Source organism: Centruroides vittatus, unplaced genomic scaffold (assembly GCF_030686945.1).
Source record: "Centruroides vittatus isolate TY-2023 unplaced genomic scaffold, ASM3068694v2 scaffold_1014, whole genome shotgun sequence".
NCBI lineage: Eukaryota > Metazoa > Arthropoda > Arachnida > Scorpiones > Buthidae > Centruroides > Centruroides vittatus.
In genome coordinates, this window is record NW_027122665.1 from 67,069 (window position 1) to 93,430 (window position 26,362).

Sequence of the window (26,362 nt, forward strand, 5' to 3'; positions counted from 1 at the left end):
ATTTCAAAAATCATATTGATAAATTCAAATTATTTCAATTTAAATATAAAAAAACCTCTTACATTTTATATTATATTTTTAATAAGAAATTGGCCAAATAACAATAAAATTATTTGTTAACACATTCAGGTTTAACTCATTAATACTGTATAAAAAAAAAATCTTTCAAATGGCATGATTTTGACAATTAAATACAACAATAATATATTATTAAATTATAGTCAGGGTAGTTTAGAATCCACTTTCCTATTAAGTTTTATTTAATCATAATATGGATAGCATTTTAATAACAAGATTACATCATTTTGTCAGGTAATCACTGTAGTCAATTGGCTGAATTAATCAATGCACTTTTAACAGTGAATGAAGTTTAAATAATACTAACATCCAGTTATCATCGGGTCTGCACATTGTCAGTTAACTGAGTCAAAACCATTAGCACTATTTAAATTTAACTCACTGACAGGTGCATTGACTAAGCTTTTCCCAAACTTTTCGTACAATGAAATACTTCACAAATCCTGAAATTTTAACAACATCTTGGCTACTTTGTAGAATATGTATTTATAAATACAGGAAATCTTCATTAGTTTGAAATTCAAGGGATGAAATAATTGAGACTTCGAATTATCCGATATACATATTTCTGTACAATGTGCCAAATGGCAAGTAACTGACATAATTTATTAAGGAAATGGAATACGACTACATATACAGAATGCTATTTCATTAATTAATAATAATAACAACAATATGAATAAATTGCAGGTAAACAGCACGTGTCCAGCAAGAACCTCACAGGTTGTCAGATAGGTTTTATAAAAAGTAAAGCATAATTCTTTGAAATGTAGCCCAAATTATTTTTAAAGTGGTCCAAAAAGTAGTAAATCACCCAAATGCAGAACCCTAGAGCCTGCAAATATCTCAATCTGTTACTCTAGCCCAATCTCACAATCCCAAAACCCAGCCATATTTTATGAGATAAGAGGGAAAAATGTTATTTCACAGGTAAGTTGACACTCTGACCCCCATATTCACAAACATGAAATAGTTAGAATTAGAATTAGGGTTAAATCTCGAGTTAACCAATCACTGTTTGCTTTACTTTTAGTACATGAATGCTTATTGGTTAACTTTTAACTTTAACTTTAACTCATGTTGGCAAATATGGGGGTAAATGTATTACTGTAAAAGCAAAGCCATGTTAACTGGATTAGCGTTGTGCTCGGTCTATTGTTCTCTTACTGTATGTAGGCACTTCGATCTAAATGAATGAGTTAACATACACACGATGCAGTTTGAACAGTATTATCACTTTGAATTTTGGAGTAGCCATATTTTGGTGTCTTTGAGTTATAAATTCTGTTGATATCAAACACAATATTAGAAGCCAAATTCTCATATCTGGTGTAGTGTTGAGTCTGTTCCTATACTTTGATTTGGTTAATAATTTGAAAATCTTGCTTTGCATAAATACTGTATGTCATTGTAAAAGGAAGCAGAAGAATAGCTAGTTTTGAAGTCAAGAAGACCAATAACTCACTATCAAGTTCAAAAAGCCTAAATAGTGATTTTCCTCTGAATAGCCATTTTACTTCAGTATGTAATAAAAGTGCATAATACCATTTCATCACACAAAATTTTAAGTAATCTGGATTGAAGTTGTGAAGGTTCGAATATAAGAATAACGAGATTCGATTAAAATTTTTATTTTATTTGCCAACCGATTTTCGACAGTTAGGGTTAAATCAAACACAGAAACAAAAAACGGAAAAACACCGACAAATTTTCTCGTAAAAATTAATCATAAACTATCAGTTCCCACGGTAATACTTCCTTGTAGAAGATGAGTTAACTGTTGAAAAATAATTATATCATGTAATTCACCATTGGTCAAAAAGGACTTCCACCCTTGACGTACTTCACAAAAATCTCGAACCCGAGATCCCGAAATAAAAGGAAAAACGAACGAAGATGACGCAGAGAGAGAGAGATAGACAGAGTTTCGACAACTGTCAAGTGTGTGTGTGCCGTGGATTATCATCTCCCGCTGTTGAAGCCGTCCATTTCATCTATCTACAGTCCATTGACTCTTATTTTCAAGCGAACTCTCGTTCCTCGGACTTTGTGCAAATCTCAGGATCACAAATCTCCGGATCACTAAGGTATTTATCCTGCTCGCGATGTTTTGTAAACTCTCTCTCTCCGTTCACTCGAGACGCGGTTTAATAATTCGATTCGATGATATAAATACTTCCAAATACGTTAATTGATGTATTCCCTATTAATCACAAAATAAACGGGTATTTTTGTTTAATATTAGAAGAGTGTGCGTTTCTTCCTCCATTACCCTCATCATCGGCATCTTATGCTTCGGAAAAAACGCGTATCTATCCGCGAGAAGTTTGATAGATTGGTGTCAGTTCCTGACGTAAACCGGATCTTACGATCCCAAATCCGTAACTAATCATTGACCGCTCGAGCCTTAATCATCCTTTCGACAACCGAGGTCGGACCTCAAGGTCATTTTACTTCAGTATGTAATAAAAGTGCATAATACCATTTCATCACACAAAATTTTAAGTAATCTGGATTGAAGTGGTCGAGATTTTACATAGTCAATAATTTTTATGGCTTCATTCAAAAAAAGTTTTTAAATATGCAGGAATTTTTTTTTTCATTACTAGTGCTTGTCTACACAAAACACAATGAGCTCTTGTAGGTACTTGCAGAATATGTGATTCAGCTCCATTCAGCTTTCCTACCATTGCTTGATCATCATCTGTACAAATATCAATACACTTCTCTCAACCAATTTCCTGTTTTGTAATTATTAATACAGTTGAATATATCTTCTCTGGTAGTTTATTTCTTGTAAATATTCACACTTAAGTAAATCTTTTTCAATACTTTTATCAAATATGTAACAAAAATACACTAGAAATACAGCGAGCCCTGCAACATCTGAAGATTCATCCGTTTGCAATGCATATTTGCTGCAAAGTCTTAAGCCGATAAACTAGCTCTTGCTCTATGTCAGCAGAAAGATATTTGATGTGGAAGTGTTATTTAATAATTGGCTCTATTGTTTTAGCAGCTTGCTTGTTTAACATACATGATACAATGTTTTTCAAACAAAGCTTAATAAGCATCTCTCCCCAATTGTATGTGTTTTATCATTAAGTGTAGTGAAGTAACTCATGCAAAAACCTGCCTTGGTTGCATTTTCATTTTCAGTTTGAGCAATTGTAATCATTTTAAGTTTAGATTTCTCAAGCAAGTTATGTCATCTCTTTAAAAAATGTATCTTTTCCTTTAAAATTAGCATGCTACATTTCAAAGTGTCTACAGTTTATCTGGAGTAAAGGAACTATTTGCTAGTATTTTATTACATAAAATACACATTGCATTTGGTGCATCTATATTGCCAAGATGCATAAATCCAAAATTTATATAACTTTCATTGTATTTCCATTTTACGTCTAAAATTACTAGTTCTTTAATATTATATTCCGAAGAAACCAGCTTGTAATTACATTTCTTCTCTAATTGTAGATGTGTCAGCAGAAGTACTTGCCCCCTCCTCCTGTTAAAGTTTGCATTTTTAACCAGGAATCCGTGGGTAATTTTTGAATAATATTTAAATTCTTATATTTATCAGAGCTATAATAGAAACAAACATAACTGTGGTATAAAGGTAACTTTAGTATTAAAAAATAAGATTAAAAATGAGAAATGTCGAATAATATAAAAGTAAATGAATAATACAAAATACTAAAAATAACTGCAATATTCAAAACTAAAGGTGAATTGTAACAACACTTATAAGAAAAGTAGTAAACCATATCAAATAATGTAAAAGCAATTGTAATAAGAATGATTTGATAAAATGTTCAGCAATAAACATCAAGCAGTTCAAAATAAATCAGGTATATCATTCAAATATAATATAAAATGAAACATAAAACAGTTGAATGCACTAATCCTAAATAGGGAATACAGTGGTTAACAAACAAATTGGTTAACGAACACTTTTGCGAAAGATTTTTATGTTCGGACAACAAACACAAGAAGAAGCGAGGCAAAATAATGAATACCGATTGGTCTTTCCTTGTCTTCGGGCAACAATTCAAAACTTTTTGGAGTGCAGAAATCGTCGACATCAACGGTCAATCCAGTATATACTGATCGGATAGTTTTCCTCTGAACTTTGAAACTCTCCCTTGTAATTCTAGCCTTTTATTTTTCTGACAGAAACAATTCTTTTATAGTATTTGCAAGACTGTCGGGCAGGCACTCATTACGTTTTGTGTTGGTTTTTATTTTTGAAAGGTGAGAGTATAATAGCAAAGGTAGAGAGTGGGCAGAAGATGTCTGATGTTGCTGGGCAGTATGGCTTGAACAAGTCTACAGTAGGCTGCAGTTCAATCTTATCTAAGAAAGATACAGTACAATGAAGAAGATTCAAGCAGCTTAAGGAGTAACAAAAATCACATCTGAGAAATAAAGAACATTGAAGAGCTCATAATGAAGAGCTCATAATGGAACCTAAAACTGATTCGACGATAGACAAACGCCAAGAACTCTTGAATGAAGAACACCAAGAAACTCGGCAAGATATGTTTTTCTCTGAAAAATATGATTAATGCCAATATCTGCTATTAAAAATCTTTTGAAAAAGTGGGAGGATGTCAGAACAACCGTCTTAGAATGGCATCCAAACCAGGTTGAGGTTAATAGGCTTAGTGATCTCTACAATTACACTGCTATTAATTACTTCTGGAAAATCCTGAAGAGAGAAAAGCAATTGACATTAAACAGATTCTTTAACCCCCACAAACAGAAAAAACATGACTAATAAAAATGCAAGACTACATATATATATTACCGTATTAGCCTGAATATAACGCAACCCCAAATTTAATGCGACTCCAAAATTTTCATAAAGATATTTAGAAAAAAATAATAATACTCATAAAAGAATTCAAAGAAAGTAAAATTCAATCAGATAAGCATTTATTTAGGTATTTATAGCTAATAACACAGGTTACATTCATGTCAATAAAATTAAGTAATGTAAAACAAAATTAATATTACGTAAGTAACAACAAAAAATGGAAATGTTTATTCAGAATCTGAACTGTTTTCAGAATGAGAACTCATTGATGTCACATCGGTATCATCAGTATTTTCATTCACGCTTTCAGTCTCCCACAAAATGTCATCTTCTGTCCCATTTAAATCATTGGAAATGCAGCATTTACGTATTTACGTTTTACGTATCAAATTACATTAAATTCGACACAAATAAAGCATTTTTGTCAATATAGAAATATTTTACATTGTTTAAAAGTAGAGAAAATAAAGAAAAGAAAGATGTAATAATAATTTTTCAAGCAAAGCCAAAAATTTCACAATTTTAAGATAAAAAATGGCATCTGTGAGAGCCCACGTGACTAAAAGGCGGTCGAAAAATCACGTGACTAATGAACTTCGAACAAGCGGAGACATAGTCTTACTATAGTAGCGCTATGCAAACAAAAGCACAGGCCTACTAACTAGATCACATGGTTGTTTTGAAGTGGTCGGTCGAGCTAGGTCTGACGTTCAGTCGCGTTTCAATCTCTGTAGGAAAATGTCCTTGTTTATATTACATTCCATTACTTAAACCCCGAATTTAGCACGAGTCGATTTTTTAACTGAAAATAAATGGTGCGAAAAATATCGCGTTATATTTGGGCTAATACGGTATGTATTTTTATTATTATATATAAATAAATGTAGTAAGAAAGTATATATTTTTTATTTTTTGAAGTCTCCAGAATGAATTAATCAACGAATTCCCATAAAAACCTATGGTAAATCGATAATCGGTTAACGAACAAAGTCTTGGAGCAGGTTATGTTCATTAACCGATCACCCACTGTACTTATAATAGGAAAAAATGTTCCAGTAAATCATCAGAAACTTTAGTAATGGGCACATTTCAATGTGCATCAAATAGCATATCAGTGAACCAGGATGTACTAAATTGTGTTCTGATGTTCATCAGTGCAGAGACCCACAAACACCACACTCGTCAGACTGCGAATTTGGAGAGATCCAACAAAGCAATACGGTTGCCTCCACAATTATAATAATACCACTTATACTACTGATCTAGGTTAAAATGCACCTAGGTAGTCCAAGATGGCGGATGGCGACGGGGAAATTTTTTCTACCCTATATTCTAGACGGCGACGGGGAATTTTTTTTTCTACCCTACATTATAGACGGCCACGGGAAGATTATTTCTACCCTGTGTTCTATAATAAGAATACTAAAAAGTACAAATAACAAAAAATAAGATAACTTACTTTGTTACTGAGCTTTTCCCCCCTTTCCACATTTCTCGTCAACTGACCTTGACTCTTCGGTACGTGACGAGGCAGGCTGCTCTTCTTTTCCCTTTCGTTTTAACACCTTTCTCTCTTTTTTCCCCACCTTTGTCTTGTGTTTTCCTTTGCTTTTTTTTTTGTTTTCTTTCTTGCTGACATTAGGTGCGGGAGCAACCAGAAAATAGTCTCCGGTTCTTTCCAACTAGGTATTATTCCGTAACCGGGATGTATTCGACCAGTCTATGCATATCTCTTTAGAAATACCCGAGGAAATTGCCGAATTACTCGTCGTGCACTCTAAACCAATATAGTGCCATACGAATGTCAAAAGATTCATTCATGACATATTGCCACATTTCCCTTTGAACGTTCCTTCAAAAGCCGAACTATTCCGCCAGCATTTTTGGCAACGCATCATGCACGATTTTGGGTCGCCGCAATAACTCAATTTTCATGTTTGGCCACATTTCTGGCAAACTCCCTTGATGTGTTGGAAACCCAGTTTTACGGCAAATCTCGGTCCGCCATCAATTCTTTCGTCTAATCCTAGTTCGGAAGACTCTGCTTCGATTAACTGATAAAAACATCGCCCAGTACACTTTTTCCGAAATTCATCCAATTCTAAATCGCAATTCGACACAACTAACTTGTGAAACATATCTATCCAAAAATTGCAAAAATCGCTCAGCCAATTTTTTCCCAATAAATAAATTCCAATCGCTTAAATTCACAAGGAAAATTATTATTATTATTATTATTATTATTATTAATTACCTTATAATAGAAAAAAAATTCCAAAAGTATCCAAACGTCGAAATAATATCTTTTCGCACAATACAACATGCATACTCCACTTTTGGGAAAAAACAAAATTTGCATAATTGCCGATCAATCACGTCAAAGCACCCTCTACGAATTTCAACACTTGATAACGAAATCCTCGTTCGAGATTATCATAGGAGGAGTTCGAATCGCCTCCGATAATCTTGCGACTCTGTTTCGAGGTTACAGGGAACAAGCGCCCAGGTCGAACATAGGGTAGAAAAAATTTCCCCGTTGCCGTGTAGAATGCAGGGAAAAAGAATTTCCCCGTCGCCGACTTCGCTACTACTACAGGTAACATTAACCGACGAGCCGCTACCTTGGACTACCTAGGTGCATTTTAACCCTGATCTGTATTAACACAAAATAAGTCTGCAAACATCAATACAGCCCCATTTGCTTCTGCCATCTTGTTAGACTGCCACACATTCTGGTAAAAGCTTGTTAAACCATTCACAAATGCATCAGTTATGGCTGAGACTAACACACACATGACTGTACCCAACATTTTTGAATTACATATAGTTTTGACAATTAGACAATTAAGAATTTCCAAACAGACCCTAGCTCAGTCCGCAGACTAACTGTCACATGCTTGTGGATCACTGGTGATCCACAGACAGTCAAGTTTTTACAATCCTAAAACCTAGTCTACCTCATACTTACACTCTGATCTTGTTTGTGATAGTTATACAAGTTGTTTTAAATTTGCATATAGATGTGCTCAATTATATGGTGTTTGTTGCGTGCTGGTATAATTTGATTGCATTTGTAATTTATGTTTCCACAGATTTTGTACGTGAGATTTAAGTTTCTGTATGTGATTTTTTTCAAAATAAATTACAATTATGGATATCTGTTGGTGTACTTGCAAACTGTAAACCTTATTATAATGTTGCATGGTAAATATAAAAGATTCGACTTGAAGAGAATTTCTTCAGAAGTGAAATTCACCGTGAAAATGGGTCTTTTGCCCTCCAGACATATTTGTGAGAAGTGTAATAGAAAGCAATCCTCGAAATTGCAGATCCAAAACATCCAATTTATCATTGTTGTAAATTTTACTTATCTATTTCTATTTTTTCATAGTTTAAGCACAGCCCACACAACCATGCCAGTTTTTAGTAGTACACTCAACTGTTTACAGAGTACCTGATGCTATATACATGCGTGCTGAAGTGAGAGCAATAGCTGAGCACCGAAGCACACGAACACTTGCGGAGTGTCAATCAAGGCAATTGTTCACCTTGACCAATGCAGAGCATGGCGAATAGGAATATCTGATCTTTGGAGGTGAATATCTTGTAAAGGGTTCCTTTTGACTTTTTTGCTCGATTCTGGGAGGTGGGAAACCCCTCGTTCAGAGTTAACATCCCACCGTAATCTCAGCAAGAAAGCTCAGAGGGTAGTCTCGTATCCACGTTATCTTTTAACCCAGGTCCCCCCCTTCGTAGACCGGAAGTGGCTTGTGACGTAGGGGAAGCGTTAGGAATGTAAAAAATGTGATGGTTTCCCGCGTAAGTTACGTATGATATCATAAATAGTTTATGTACCTATCTTATTCAGTAATACAACCTAATACAGTTTTAATCATCAATAAAGAGCTAAATTGGCATACCTTGTTGCTGAGATCCAGCTTGAGCTTTAATTCTAGTCCAGTGCTCGGAGATATTCATAATAACAAGCGGATGAAGCGATACGGATACGCTTCCGGACGCTCCAGAAGCTGCCATAACGTTTTTTGTCGGACCTTCTACTTCCATCGCCATTTCTTAAAAGATTTCCCACAAAACTTTCCGTTCTAACAATCAATAACGACCAGCCGACTAAAAATTTGTTTTCCAACAAAAGACTCGAGCGCCACTTAACAGAGTAATTGAGAAACTGTATATTGGCCAAACGGAAAATGTTTTCGAAGTAAAATAGATCATATTTTATAATTAAATATATAATAAAATTTAATGCGAATTATTAATATAAACTTTAAAACATATTTTTGATTAATTTTTCATTTACGCGTTAATTTAATAAAACCGTATTTAAACTCGTCGCTAGGTGTCGCTTGAAAATTAAAAATGTCTGCGCCTATGGATAGATTGAAACAGTTGGAATCGATAGAAAAAGATATTGCCAGTGCTTTGCAGAGTGGAGGTAGAAGATTGCTTATTAATTTATAATTATACTAAGTGACCGATTAAATTTAAGACTGTTTCAGTATAAAACTCCTCTTATATATTTAAAGTATAAGCCAAGAAAATAAAATTCACACGGGGTCAATCATTTAAATGTAAAAATGTTATTTTAATTAGTATTAAACGTATCACGTTAGCTATTAAAGATATCTACGCTGTTATAATTTATATTTCACCATTAAAAGTTAAATTGAGCGTCACGTGACCATGTGACTAGATTTATTAAATAAGTTTTCTTTAAATTTCAGGTATTTAGTGGCTGTTTTTTCCCACTATATTTCTAAAACGTTCCATGATTTCCAGAGTTATTTTATGGATGAGATTGCAGATGTGAATGTTGCTTTTGGGACCTTAACAGAGCTGTAGAGCATGCCCATTGGAGCAAAAAAACTCAAAGAAACCATACTTGTACTGTACATGTGATCCTTTGCGAGGTATTTGCCTCCAAAGGTCAGTTTTTTCATGTGTTATAGTCTGTCTATGGAAGGAATCAACTTGAGAGCAGCAGACATGATGTTTCGGTTAAACGAATCGGCACATTTTGCTTAATATGTCAGGCAATGTGTGAAATTTATTTTATTTTTCCTCACTAGATGGCAGAATGGCTTTTCCATTAATTTTGTTAATTTTTTATAGCATAACTGTATAGAATCATACATTTAACAACAGAACGTGAAGCTTTCGTAACACTGTTTATAATGGCACTGATGTGTTTAACAAATGAGGAAGTAACTTGCCACAACTAAGTCATCGATGGCTGATGCTCATTGGTCAATATCAAGTCGATTCTTTCTATAGACAGACTATAGTACTAATATAAAGTTGAGTGACAGGTGGTGCATAGTACTGTTTCAAGGTAAAAACTGCTTTAAGTCAATAGAAGTTAATGCATTTATTTTTTATGTTAAAGGCATTGATTACTGTGCCTAAAACATAACTTGCAAATGTGACATTTGCAAACAAGATGGCAACCAGAACTGGCACCATTAGGATTCCACGTTTGAAGCTGAATATCTCATAAAGGGTTGCATGTCAGATTTCTTTTTATTCTTTACCAATAAATATCATTAGAATAACTGACCACTATGCTGGGCTGTCTGTTAAACATGCAATAGGCTTGTGAAGTGCCCAACACAACTCTCTACAGCACCTGGAAGTAGGCTGATTTTGGGGGGCTATGTCTTGTGAAGGGTCACATATAGAGGTTCCTATACTCGAATAAAATGCTCAGAGTTTTAAAACAATACTACTCAGACACCTTATACCTCTGAGAAATTATTAATTTAATTATGCAAACGTTTTCCACCTGTTCCACAGGTCATCTTCAAGCAATTTCTTACTTCTGGAATGTTATCTCGTGCAGGTTCGAATATATATGAGCACGATATTTCAAAATTTTTTAAAAAACCGTTGGAACATTCCATGTAAAATTTAAAATATAAACAATAATAAAAACATTAATAAAATTGATTCAATAAACATATTGATCCGCTAAATAATAATTTAAGGGACGTAAACTAACATAATATATATCTATATTTTTATAGGGGATGAGGATATGCTATATGCTTGATTAAATGGGGTGTTTGTCAATCATGAATTTCCACGCAGTTGGCAAATTCGTTGCGTCTTTATAGTTCAAACATCTACCTGTTGTCCCTGATTTGTATATTTCAAATTTTTCCATGGTTAATGCTAACGATGGTGAGCGTACTTGTTGGATAACTTTGGCTTCATTCCAATTAATTACTGATCCCTCAGTTTGTGCCATTTTTGATAAGGTGGTAGTGCAGTGCCCTTTACTGATGTCATACATATGTTCTTTTAGTCTTTTGTTTAAGCCTCTGTTAGTGACTCCTATGTATTCTTTATTCAGGTCCAATTGATCATTTTCGTATGGGATTTTATAGACCCCAGAGCATTCATCCGCTTTTGTGCTATCTTTGTCGTTCCTGAGGACACTGTAGATGGTGGGTGCGCGCTTATAAATCAGCTTTGCATTCTTACATTTGGCTATTTCCTTCATTATCGTGGACAATCCTTCTCTGTACGTGAATTTAGTTATTTCCCCGTTTGCATTCCCTTTCGGTTTCTTTTTATTAGGTGTTATGTAAGAGTTTATTAGGTTTTCGACTATTGATTTTTTAAATCCTAGGGTTTTTGCAATGGTTCTAATTCTATTCAACTCTTGTATTCTGTCATACACGTTGGAGCAATAGGCAAATGCTCTTCTAATAATGGCCCTAAACGCCGATAGTTTGTAAGTGGGCGGATCGTTTGATGTGGAGGGAATGTATAGTGGGTCATGCGTGGGTTTGATATATACTTTCGTAGATAAGGAACCTTCTTTAAATGTAACACTGATATCCAAAAAATGTACTTCTGTTGTGCTGAGCTGTTCCAGTTTTAGCATCAGGCCATGGTTATTCGAATTCATCGCATTCAAAAAATGTTGTATCTTTTCGTCTTTTTTCCATACAATTAGTATGTCGTCGACGTATCGTTTGTATAAAACGATATCATCTTTAAATGTTCTAATAGTAGTTTGCTCCAACTTACGTATCACCAATTCACACAGTAGCCCAGACATTGGGCTGCCCATGGGCACACCTTTCTTTTGCTTATAAATCTTGCCATCGAAAGCGAACACTGAATGGTAACATATTAGGTCAGCCAGTAGTTTCATGTCTTCGGGGTAGGCTGTTACCCTTGGGTCTAACGTGCTGAGGGTGTCCACCAAAGCTTGAAAACATGCATCCAGTTTAATTGATGGATATAGATTTTCGAAATCCATAACTGAAGCAATTTCTTCTTCTACTAAAGATATGTTTTGGAGATCGTTAACCACGTTCAACGGGTTCTTTGTGACATATTGGTTATTCTCAATGTGCTCGGACAAATATCTATGTAGGTTCTTTTCTAGTTTGTAAGTTGGTCCTTTGTGCTTTTCAACCACTGGTCTAATCTGCTTTTTATCTTTATGCGTTTTAGCGAATCCGAAGAGTCTCGGTACACTTGGGCCTGTTACACTTGTTCCTTTGAGAAATGGAAGTATTTTGGTGATTGGTGATTTCTGTAATTTTTTGACCTTCCTGTCTAGGTTATCAATTATATTATGATCCACCCTTTCGCATTCTGTATTTCTTATATATTCTTCCAGTGTGTTGACATAATGTCGCTTATCCATTATTACTAAATGTTTGCTTTTGTCTGCTCGTGTCAATATTAAGTTGTTGTCGGCCAACCACCGTTTCGTGCGCTTAATTTGTTTCACCTCTGTTTGCCTTGGTCTTTGGTTCATGCTCTTAAGGGTTGTTTTCCAACGAAAATAGTCTTTGTTCCCTTCTTCCATGCCTCTGATTCCTCTTTCAATTTCTGCCATGGTGTTTTTCCAGTCTTTGGTATTGTCCAGGGCATAGTTGGGGCCTTTTTCTAGTACGCTTTTAACATCCGGTGGAATCGATATCTGGTGCCATAATATATACGGAACTGGCTTTTCCTTTGTAATCTTCTTTATTTGCTTGGCACATAACCAACTAAATTTTTTCTTATACTTCATTCTTAATTTATGTTGTAGTTTGTCCGTTAATTTGGTAACACCCGCGTTGATATCCACAAGCACACTGCGGTCCTGTACATTTATTTGATTCTCTAGTTGAATAATTTTATTTAGAGTTTTATACCTTATATTCTTGGTGTGTCTGACTGACCTATTTAAGCAAATCTCTTGTATTCTTCTTCTTACTGATTTGCATTCTTCTGGCAGTTTGATCCGAAATATTGACATCGGGTACACCCCATTTAATTTGCATTCCTTCAGGAATTCCAACTTGGTATCCATTCTTATCATTTTAACTGCTATCTTCCTGTAGCTCCTATACAATGCGGCCGGTGATGCCATTTCTATACTCGAATAAAATGCTCAGAGTTTTAAAACAATACTACTCAGACACCTTATACCTCTGAGAAATTATTAATTTAATTATGCAAACGTTTTCCACCTGTTCCACAGGTCATCTTCAAGCAATTTCTTACTTCTGGAATGTTATCTCGTGCAGGTTCGAATATATATGAGCACGATATTTCAAAATTTTTAAAAAACCGTTGGAACATTCCATGTAAAATTTAAAATATAAACAATAATAAAAACATTAATAAAATTGATTCAATAAACATATTGATCCGCTAAATAATAATTTAAGGGACGTAAACTAACATAATATATATCTATATTTTTATAGGGGATGAGGATATGCTATATGCTTGATTAAATGGGGTGTTTGTCAATCATGAATTTCCACGCAGTTGGCAAATTCGTTGCGTCTTTATAGTTCAAACATCTACCTGTTGTCCCTGATTTGTATATTTCAAATTTTTCCATGGTTAATGCTAACGATGGTGAGCGTACTTGTTGGATAACTTTGGCTTCATTCCAATTAATTACTGATCCCTCAGTTTGTGCCATTTTTGATAAGGTGGTAGTGCAGTGCCCTTTACTGATGTCATACATATGTTCTTTTAGTCTTTTGTTTAAGCCTCTGTTAGTGACTCCTATGTATTCTTTATTCAGGTCCAATTGATCATTTTCGTATGGGATTTTATAGACCCCAGAGCATTCATCCGCTTTTGTGCTATCTTTGTCGTTCCTGAGGACACTGTAGATGGTGGGTGCGCGCTTATAAATCAGCTTTGCATTCTTACATTTGGCTATTTCCTTCATTATCGTGGACAATCCTTCTCTGTACGTGAATTTAGTTATTTCCCCGTTTGCATTCCCTTTCGGTTTCTTTTTATTAGGTGTTATGTAAGAGTTTATTAGGTTATCGACTAATGATTTTTTAAATCCTAGGGTTTTTGCAATGGTTCTAATTCTATTCAACTCTTGTATTCTGTCATACACGTTGGAGCAATAGGCAAATGCTCTTCTAATAATGGCCCTAAACGCCGATAGTTTGTAAGTGGGCGGATCGTTTGATGTGGAGGGAATGTATAGTGGGTCATGCGTGGGTTTGATATATACTTTCGTAAATAAGGAACCTTCTTTAAATGTAACACTGATATCCAAAAAATGTACTTCTGTTGTGCTGAGCTGTTCCAGTTTTAGCATCAGGCCATGGTTATTCGAATTCATCGCATTCAAAAAATGTAGTAACTTTTCGTTTTCCATAGGATATCTAGTATGTTACATTTAAAGAAGGTTCCTTATCTACGAAAGTATATATCAAACCCACGCATGACCCACTATACATTCCCTCCACATCAAACGATCCGCCCACTTACAAACTATCGGCGTTTAGGGCCATTATTAGAAGAGCATTTGCCTATTGCTCCAACGTGTATGACAGAATACAAGAGTTGAATAGAATTAGAACCATTGCAAAAACCCTAGGATTTAAAAAATCATTAGTCGATAACCTAATAAACTCTTACATAACACCTAATAAAAAGAAACCGAAAGGGAATGCAAACGGGGAAATAACTAAATTCACGTACAGAGAAGGATTGTCCACGATAATGAAGGAAATAGCCAAATGTAAGAATGCAAAGCTGATTTATAAGCGCGCACCCACCATCTACAGTGTCCCTCAGGAACGACAAAGATAGCACAAAAGCGGATGAATGCTCTGGGGTCTATAAAATCCCATACGAAAATGATCAATTGGACCTGAATAAAGAATACATAGGAGTCACTAACAGAGGCTTAAACAAAAGACTAAAAGAACATATGTATGACATCAGTAAAGGGCACTGCACTACCACCTTATCAAAAATGGCACAAACTGAGGGATCAGTAATTAATTGGAATGAAGCCAAAGTTATCCAACAAGTACGCTCACCATCGTTAGCATTAACCATGGAAAAATTTGAAATATACAAATCAGGGACAACAGGTAGATGTTTGAACTATAAAGACGCAACGAATTTGCCAACTGCGTGGAAATTCATGATTGACAAACACCCCATTTAATCAAGCATATAGCATATCCTCATCCCCTATAAAAATATAGATATATATTATGTTAGTTTACGTCCCTTAAATTATTATTTAGCGGATCAATATGTTTATTGAATCAATTTTATTAATGTTTTTATTATTGTTTATATTTTAAATTTTACATGGAATGTTCCAACGGTTTTTTAAAAATTTTGAAATATCGTGCTCATATATATTCGAACCTGCATGAGATAACATTCCAGAAGTAAGAAATTGCTTGAAGATGACCTGTGGAACAGGTGGAAAACGTTTGCATAATTAAATTAATAATTTCTCAGAGGTATAAGGTGTCTGAGTAGTATTATAGAGGTTCCTTTGAATTTTTCAATCCTATGGGCATGCTCTACAGTTATGTTAAGGTCCCAACAGTGTCATTCACATTTGCAATTGTATCATTTTATTTTAGCTGTTATCAACTTTAATACGATATCTATAATTGTTATGTAATTCAGATAATAATCTCATTCAATTCCCAAGAATAGAAATAATAGCCACCTTCTAATAGTAAGCATATTCTAATAAACAGCACAGGTGCAAGTTGACAAGTTACAGTGTGCTATTTATTAGAATAAATAAGATATGTATAAGAAACAGTTTATTTTTGCTAGAAAATATTGCACGGTATTAACCACATGCTCCAAGTATATAGTAGTGAATATAGTAGAGAGTCGTCAATCGGAACCCTGGTAATCGGAACGATTTTCAGTCGGACTGTGTCGTGCCGAATTGAACGTTTTTGATACTAGATTTACTTCTAAAGTATAATTTTCAACGATACGATAGCCTCGATTATTATTATAAAAATTTTCGTTAGGCATAAAATCGACGTAAATTTAACACGAAGCGACACGCAACGGAGAAAAATTTGAACATCGGACAGGTTAATATATTTTTTCGTACATAATTGGTAATCGGAACAAATGACTAATCTGAACCACCCCAGTCCCCAATTGATTCCAATTTTCGACTCTCTACTGTAATCTCATGTTGGCAATATGCCATGTGTTATATATGCATTTTTTAGTTTTCTCTCATACAGAGGATAACATTAAATTTAAACATTATTTTAGGATAAAGTTCAATTTTGATGTTTATAAGTTATTTGGCACTACAAGAAACAAATTTTAGAAAGTCAATCTCTCAGAAGGTCATTGCTGGGCTTGTGATCTCTTTTGATTTTTTTGCTTGTGTAAGGATGACATACAATTTTAACTGGGTATCAACGACCTCTGGCAAGCGTAAAATATTGCTTTATGATTCTACTAGTACTGTTTATAAGTTATTTTAATGTTTGTGAAATTGGAATAATAATTGCAATTAATTTAACATGATAAATCATTTTTGATATTTGGATGAAAGATTGATATAACTAAAATAACTTATTTAATGAATTTTTCAACTGATTATTTAAGTTCACAAAAGCCACAGAAATTTAATATCTATTAAAACTGTTTTAACAAAGGTTTTGTGGAACTAAGTGGGCCGTTTTAATCATACCCATCGTGGGTTTGGCCAGGCCCATGATGGATGCAGTTAGGTAGTGACAGACAGAGTCTGAAATATCTGAGACAGACTATTCCTGAAAAATTCCTGAAATGCTTATCCAGATTTACATAACAGAATTTTATATTATTTTGGATATAAGTTATTTTACATTGTTGTCAATGTTGATCATTAGTCAGGCAACTTCATGTCAAAGGTGAACAATAGAATAAGTATCAATATATCTATTGTTGAGAAAATTACAGACCAGCAGAGAGCCATTGTAAAGGCCAAAATGCATACCAGGATTTAAAGTAGTGAATAGAGACTTTTGTAGTGTGTGATTAGATTTAACTTTCCTGGCACCAGCATTTAAAACTGTTTGTAGTATTATCTGTTATAATATTTTATTTAAAAAAACTTTTTATGTAATTAATTATTATAAAATGGGAAAAAGTTTAATTTTGAGGGTAGAAGTTTTATAGAAAATTGTAAAATTCTATTAACAAGTAAAATCTTCGTTAAGTCCGACCCACTCAAGATGACACACAATTCCCCTATATTTCTCAACTTCCTTGACCTTTAACCACCAAAATTTAATAGCATCAATCCCCCTAATACACAAACCTCCCTGCAAAATTTCAGAAATTTTCAACAAAAAACATGGGAATTATTAAACTTCAGAATGGGTGAACAAAATCAGGTTCCCCAGACACTAACATCCATATATACAGATAAACCCCTAATTTTTTTGCATTTCTTGACATTTCAAAAATATTTGTAAATGTTCATTTTAAATATTTTTATAGAAATATTAGAGCCCATTTGCCATATAATTTATATAACAAAAACAAAATATTTTTTTGATAATAAAATTTAGAAAATAATTGATTAATCTATATGTTCTAATATATTAAAGCAGTGGTTCTTGTACTTTTTAAAGTTGTACGCTTTTAATTATAAAAATTTTTAACAGAACACTTAAAGCAAAAAGTCTAGATGATGACACAAGCCTGAATTCATAAATAAACCTTAAAATTAGCAATATTTTGAAAGATATTTGAAGAACTTAAGCTTGATAATAGTCTAACCTGGAACCACACAGTATATATATAAGGTGTTTTCACTGTTTTTATAGAACTTAAGCTATAGTTTAGGAATAGAGAGGTTGCAGCCAACGTTTTCATCACAAAAACGTGAACGTCAGACATTCAGTGCCGCCATCCTGTAAGCCTAGAAGTTCAACAATGGCATTTGGAACATCGAGCATGATTCCACTGACATTCCATATGCCATTGTCAAACTTCTATGCTTACAGGATGGCGGCGCTGAATGTCTGACATTTACTTTTTTGCGATGAAAACGTTGGCCACAACCTCTCTGATAATACAGGGTGTCCAAAAACTTACTGAGCAGTGAGAAATTTGTAGTGACATTGAAGTTATACATATGGTATTGCACACAAGATTTGTCATATTCAATGACCTTTTAATTTTTATATCTAAACCTTGTTTGGTGTTTGAATATTTCTGTTAGTATTTGTAATTGAATGTCAAACCTGATGAATATCATTAAATATGACCAAAAAATTAGTTTTTCCCAGTTTAATAATTTATCTACATTCCAGCTGTTACAGACTGTTTTGTTTAATAAACCTTTCTGCTGCTATACAAGGTTGTATGTAGATGATTAAGTGATCTATTGAAGCAATTACTGTATGAATTATTGGGCTATACTATGTGAAATTGCTGATTCCAACCAGTTAATTAAAAAAGTAAATAGTAGAGTTGATATAAAGTATAGTTTTAATTGTGCTATTTGGAATTTATAGCATTATTTCTTGTTTTTTTTATTGAGTGATTGTTGGGGTGCAATTTTTCAGATTGCAGACCTATACATTTCCACTGTCATCCATCCGTCTGTCTGTCTTTCATTGATCTTGAGAACGGAGTCAGATAGATGAAAACTAACACCAGATATGAAAGGTTTGGGGCCAAAGGTATTGATTAACCACATAATATATCATTTAATACATCATTGGGGAAAAAATATGAATGCTAATGGTGTATATTAGTGTTGTAAGTTTGATTGAATAAAACATCTTGCTGGTCAATGTAACTATCCCATATGACCTAAACATTATACTGAAAGAAATGTAGAAACTCAACAAATACAAAGATCTAGAAATAGAGATTAATATATGATGGAATGTGACAATGAGAATTATCCTAGTAGTAATGAGTACACTAGGAACACTTACTAGATTTTATGAATACCTTCAGATACTCCTTGGTCAATCATCGGCCAAAGAGGTGCTGAAAATCATGATGATGGTAGACTGCTTCTATCTCTTACTGAGATCTGAATATGCCATAGCTGCCATTTGACAACTTTGTGGCATAATTTATTACATATAGTAATGATAATAAATGGTAAAATAATACCCATTATCTGGAAGAGCTACCTTGAGTCAAAACAAGTTTAGGGTGGTAATTTGACAAGAATAATTGTACTAGCAGTTGTAGTAGTGAGAATAATTGTATAAGCAGTAAATAATCGTTGTTAACAGCACAATTGTTGATTTTACAAAGAAAATTGCATATAGACTTTGTCTAATAAGAGCTTGAGTCCAACTGCTTAGCTCTTATTTACTGTAAAGAATATATTTGCTAAAATTGAAAGATAGCTTCTAAATAGTTTTTGGAGAATCATTTTATAGAAAGAGAGAATTACTAGAAATTTCAACAGATTGTTCTAAAGGAAAAATTTGAATTCAAATGTAGTTGTTGTAAAAATGCATGTTCCATCAGGAGCCAAAGAGTTTAACAGGACTACAATGTTTGATTGATGGGAAGTCTGGATGAAGCCTGTTAGACTCTTTGGCAACTTCACACCAGCTCTGGGTCTCCATGTCAAAATAACTTGAATTTATATCTCCTTATTTGGCACCTGTAAAAGAAATAAACTAATTTTGAAATAAATCCTAAGGTTCCAACTACTGTTCCTGGTATTTTGAAAGCATTTTCCAGATAATCATTGAAATGAATCTAAAATAAAATATCAAATATACAGGGTGTATCAGAATGACGTTTTAAAAATTTGGGGGATTGTAGAAGATGAAATTTTGAACGTTTTGATATAAGAAACCCATAGCCGGAAATGTGATATAAAGTTTCTCACTTTGCACTTTGCGGTCAGTATGCTGAATGAAACAGCAGAATACAGTATTTATGACAAGTTTTATTGACAAAACAGTAGAGTACAATCAAACTGTACAACGAATCAGTGACTGCACTACTTTAGAGTAAATGTTCTGACGACCACCAAATTTGTTACATCATACGCAACGACGAACCATGTTTTGTCTGACTCTCTGTAAGATGCCACGCTCCCCTCTGATGGTATTAAATGCTGTAAAGATGCACTCTGTAAGCTCACGAACTGTTCCTACAGGTGTTGCGTTCACAAGGGACTTTACATAACTTCGTAGGAAGAAGTCAAGAACAATAACATGCCGTCAATGGACGGAAGGGTAGCTACCAAAGTGAAGGGCGGTCAAGCACTTCCTACCACTGTAGAAACTTTATATCACATTTCCGGCTATGGATTCCTTATATCAAAATGTTCAAAATTTCATCCTCTACAATCCCTCAAATTTTTAAGATGTCATTCTGATACACCCTGTATATGTAGTAAGACTGTGATGACAATGTATAAATTCAAATTAAAAGTAAAAGTATGAACCAATTTCAATTAGTTAATATGTATGAAATAAAATTTAAAATATAATCAACGCCATCTTATTACAAGGCTATAATTTTCTGCAAGTTAAGCATAGTCTTGGTTTAAAATGTTAAATATGTAATTAAATGCATTTAAATGTGAATGCTCCTCGATAGAAACATGAATCCAAATTCAAACAAATTTAAATTAATGAAAATCTATGCATATATTAACAATATTTTAATTATAACGAATGTAAAAATAGTTTTAAATTTAATGCTTCTATCTTATTATTAAGTCATTCTATGATGTAATTTAAACTTTTTTTGCATTTGATATCAAATCATTGTAGTTTATAGTAACAAATAAAAAATATTTTTAATTATTTTTTTTTGTTATTCAACACTTTATTGCAGTTTTATTTGAAATATGTTTCTAATTTTTTATTCTGTCTTAAAAAGGTCAAGCTATATTAGAATTAAGTAAGGAGAAACCGAGTATGAAGCAAGTCGATACTCATACATCTACATTTTTAAAAACATTGGAAAATGTTGAAAATAGTCTTTCGAAACACATCACTTATCTTACGCAAGTATCTACAGGTAAGTTTGACTTTTTTTCTTCTGTTCTCAGATACGGTAATATAAAATTGCAATTCTTCAATATACTTAATTTCCAGACAAACATTTTTGATCAACTAATAAGGTCATCTTCAGGTCTGAACATTCCAAAATTGGAATGTAATTAAGAACAGTGATGTATTACAAAAAGGATAGAAAACATTCAAAACATAAATACTGTATTGTGAGGCACATTCAATTTAAAAATTATCATTTAAATTACAAGAGAAAAAGTGTACACTCAAATAACATCAATAACTAACAGCTATCAATTGTAGATAATACATTACATTGGTGCTGAGTATGGGTATAATATAAGAAGGAAAGAAAAAACATTCTAAACATAATTATGTATAAAAATTATCTTTTAAAATATATTTAAAGAGAATTAGTTTACAACTGAATTCCAATTTTGGAATGTTAAAGACCACCCAAAGGTGATCTTAGTAGTAGATTGAAAGAATTCTCTGAAAATTAAGTTTATAAAAATTCTTTACTTGTGATTTAAGGTTTTTATGGTGTAATTATTGTATATATCAATCCAGTCTGATGTAGAAGTTGAATTTTGTTCAATGTGAGCATTCTGTTGCTTATCACAAACCAAATTGATAACCAATTTTCACTTGTACTTTTCATAGCAAATCTTTATCTATGACATTTTACTATCGTAATGATTTGTCTTAATTCTAGAAAATTATGTTGCTGAGTTGGCTTCTTGTTTAAGGACAAATTGCTTAAATCATCATACCTCACTCTGCAACTTCTTTTGCTGTCTACTCCTTCAAATTTTTATCTTCTTTTTTTGTTAATACAGTTAATAATAATAATTAATAAATAAATCTGATGAGCCAATATCAATCTACATGCAATTTCCATAGATAAGATCTATTTAACAGTGCGCAAATTAATTCCAAACTATTTTCAACCAACTCTAAAAATGTCTTATTGACTTCTGGAGTCCCTGTTCTAGAGATACATGAATGTAGGCCATCCTTGTCATGCCATGTATCATCAGAGTTGTAATATCTGTAGAAACTTATTGAGGAAAATGTAACATAATTCAATTAACAGCATGATGTTGCATCTGAAACATGATCCATATTGAATGTTTATCATTTTAAGATTTAAAACTTTAGAATTATTCTAGTATGTGATGTATGCCACATAATTGCAGACTTTCTCATATTTTTCTCAATTAAGAACACCTCAACTTTTGACAGATGTACTGTCCCCATTAAACTCCCTGCCTGATACTGTCCTCAGGGCAGACCACTGCAGTCATCATGCAACTGAGTTTAGGGCTAGAACAATGGACACAAACATCTGCTCTCTTCTTCACTGAGTCGGTAACCAACTTTTGCCAAACTTCACTTTGTTCAGCCATTCAACTTTTCACAACTGTGTTCAAAACCTTTTTAACCAATCATGTTCTAACTCAGTTTGTGTCACATAATATGATGCACACAATAGTTTGCTTCGGTTAGTGTTCATTTCATTTGTTCACAGTGCAAAGTTTAGTTACTCAGAAACTAAACTTTGCACTGTGTTACTCAGAAACTAAACTGTGCAACTTCATTTGTTCACAGTTCATATGCAAAGTTTAGTTACTCAGAAACTTTGCATGTGAACCACTGTAACAGATAAATGCAAATTGAATAACACTAAGAAACAAATGTTCTATAATGTAGCATAATCTAATACAGTGTTCAGGACTATCATTTTCTGTTATTTATATTAAAATATTGCCAGTTGGCAATTTTGTCACTATGCAGAGTGACCCTTGTAATATAAATAGTAATTTGATAAGAATGATATACATTCACATGCTTATTAACTAGTTAAATGCTCTCTGAAAGGAGACTGGAGTTCATATCCATTTCATGGCTGTTCTGAGCCAATGTGAACCTAGCTTAAAAAATGACTAATTATTTCTTTTAAATATATATTTTAGTAGAGTATTATTTTATATTTTAATCAACTAGTTTATTGTTTATTTAAAAGTATAATATGAAGATAGATGGTGAAATCAAAAGACAAACGGAAAAAAAATCTCATAATGTTGTACACCATAAATTTAAATATAGATACCGGTATTATCTTTAAAGTCAATCTTTAATTTTTTAAAATATTTTTGGAGAATTATTCTTTCAAATATTGAAAGTAAGAAAAGAAAATGGGGACTATTTTATAATTTACGTTTTAAATTTTCTTAAATAAGAGATTTGTTTATTGATATTTATTGACATTTAAGAGAACAACATGTAAAATGTTTATAAAGTGATTAAAACTGCTGTTAGAGAACTAGTATTATTCATATAAAATATTTATTTACTAGTGAATAAAGATTATAAAATTTTTCCAGGACAAGCTCATGAAGGTTCTAGTTACGCCACTCAGAAAGTGATGCATATGGCATGGCACAGATTGGAGCACGCGCGATCCAGACTCACCGATTTAGAAAGAATTAAAAATCAACATCAACAAGCCAGCAGACAATCGGCATTACGACAGCAACCCCTAAACACGTGAAGGAATATATTTTTTCTATTTAAGGCACAAAGACTTTTGATTTTTTTACAGAAAATTTTAAAATCTGAATAACTTTTAAATTTGAAATATGCAAATAAAGTTTTTTCAAATGTTAATTTAATTATTGTTTATTCAAATAACTTTCACATTTGCTATTTTCTTATAATGCTTGTGTAGAGTGCTCAATATTCAATTATCCATGTTGGTTATATTTAATTTAAATCAATCTCCTCACTCCCAATTCATATCTTAAAAATATAAATAAACGTCTAATTAGTTTAATTTACATTTTATCACATAAAAGACAAATCTTCTTCATTAGTTTTGGAGCATACAAAAATATTTTAGAGTTATTATCAGTTTTTATAGTAGAAAACTCATCCCTAGACAATAATAATTTCTTGTAATCTGTAAAATACTTGGAGTCTACATAGTTTTACAGTTTGATTTGATGCCGAGCCTTGAACCATAAATATATATATATATATATCACATGACGCATTACCCCAATTGATTCAACTTTGATATCTCACTACTGGAGCACTAATAAGAAATCCATAGTCGAATGCTGAATATGAATATTACATTTCTAAAAGTTATTGACTTAGGGGACAGTTTTTTTCTTAGAAAACTTTGTGTCTTTTTTATTTACAAAACGTTATGTTGGCTAATAATGTAATTTTATGTTATGCCTCTTAGAACAGTTTTTAACTAAAAACCAAGACCATAAAATCAATTTTTTTTATAAACCTTTAATGCTATACATTTTAGTTGATACATATCCTTCTTCAGGCCAAAAAATGTTCTAAAAATGTACAGCTAAAAAATGTTATAAGAGGCATAACATAAAATTACATGTTATTAGCCAACATTATCTTTTTTTATTAAAAGAAAACAAGTTTTCTATGAATTTTACATAGACTCTGCATTGTTTTTGTTCATTAATCAGCATATTAATAGAAGAGATTTAAATGATGAATCAATTTTTTATACACATTGAATTAAAAGACAGAATACTCTTGATTCCAAGAGATGACGACTCTTGGAATCTCTCACCATGCACATCTCACTTTAAGCTGTTGAGAGATTCATTCTTATTCGCTGCAGGTATCTCAAATTGTTTTTTATAAACCAACAAATACCTTTGTTAATTAGTACAAACATTTCAAATGAAAATTTTGTAAAAAATGGCACCTATCAAATCACGATAATGTTGTTCTTTCAAGACTTCTGTAATGTAATCATATCTTTTCTATGTAATATTTTACAAAACTGAATATATACTCATGGATGGTCATAATACCTAGAAACATAGATGAATAGACCTAATAGTAATAAATTGTTTACTGATATATTACTTTATATATGTTCAATGCTCATTGAAAATTACAATGAACATGGTTTGTCAAGGCAGCTTTTCCATCATTTTAGGCTGACACTTTCCAACTTTATGGCCATTCTGAACATACATAAAGCTGCTAATATATTTAAAAAAAATTCTTTAACTCAGTCCTGTGGACACTAAGAAGGCCTCTGTACATGCTCTTAGTGAACTCAAGTGGGCCCACATTCATAATGGCCTGTTGTTGTAAAAGGGTATGACATATCTGGGCCAAGTCATCTCACAAAATTTCTAAGTCAATCTGAGTCATTCTGAACTAACAGCAAATAAAATCTTTAAGACTGCTATTTATTAATAAAGAAACATTTTATGTATTTCATTTCAAAGAAAAAATGGCAAAAGGAGCCTGCTTTACCTGAGTCATATATCAAGCATTTGATATCCCTGGTCGCTATGTTCCCATTTGATGGTATCATATATTAAAAGAAGAAGTTGCAAATTTAAATAACTCAAGAAAAAGCAACTAAATGGAAAATAAATTGAAATCAAAAGAGGCAATAGTCCTAGCATTAACAAACATTGATAGAGAATTCTAAATTGGAAGGCTGGATGTCCGAGACAGTTAAGGCGTCTGCCTGCTTCTTTGGGGAACCTCCAAAGGAGTTTTTCATGGGTGGTCAGGTCCTGTCACTTACCACAAGGCCATCCCATTGTGGAACTAGCTGAATCCATACTGAGCTTGCTAAGAAACAGGACTTCTTAGTGCCTACAGGGTGGAATGAGTTAAAAACGAAAAAAACCTACTATTAATAATAATAATCAGCTATCTCTGTAATGCAAAAACTGATGAGCACAATTCAATTCATACACCAAATTGACAAATTCAGGAACCAAATTACCAAATAGACATTCCAAACATTCCTGCAGTTATCTTCAATCTAGATATCATCTGGTGGCATAAGGGTATTATTCCCAATCCTCTGTCTCTGTTATTGCAAAAAGAATAAAACTGCAATGTCCCCCAAGTAGTCATATCCATTTCATAATGTCTGTATTTGCATATCAATTTACTGATATTATCTAGAAATACAATCAGTGTTTATCCTAGAGTGAATACACTATATAATTTGGGCACTAGGAGTCAAAGCAATTCTCTGCTGTGGCTTATTGGGAACAGCGCACACCTGTTGCCAAATAGATAGAAATCACAGAACACTGATAGTTTGTCGAGGGCTTGCACCTCACCAGTGGATTGGGAATGCAGACTTTTCAAGGTTTTC

General features: G+C 33.0%; 2 protein-coding genes across 2 annotated transcripts in view; one reads left to right on the forward strand and one right to left on the reverse strand.

Moving 5' to 3' along the window:
* CSN6 (COP9 signalosome subunit 6) overlaps positions 1-9,025 on the reverse strand; it is a 37,404-nt gene extending 28,379 nt beyond the window's left edge. Inside the window, exon 1 of the mRNA XM_067283648.1 lies at positions 8,818-9,025. Coding sequence (XP_067139749.1) covers positions 8,818-8,968 — 151 coding nt within the window. The 5' untranslated portion in view covers positions 8,969-9,025. The remainder of the gene's footprint in view (positions 1-8,817) is intronic.
* A 218-nt stretch (positions 9,026-9,243) lies between these two features.
* On the forward strand, positions 9,244-23,856 carry MED11 (mediator complex subunit 11). The gene is made up of 3 exons (XM_067283649.1): positions 9,244-9,350; positions 21,053-21,193; positions 23,574-23,856. Exons 1-3 carry the CDS (start codon positions 9,275-9,277, stop codon positions 23,738-23,740), a joined length of 384 nt encoding a protein of 127 aa, XP_067139750.1. The 5' UTR covers positions 9,244-9,274; the 3' UTR covers positions 23,741-23,856.
* The last annotated feature ends 2,506 nt before the right edge of the window (positions 23,857-26,362 follow it).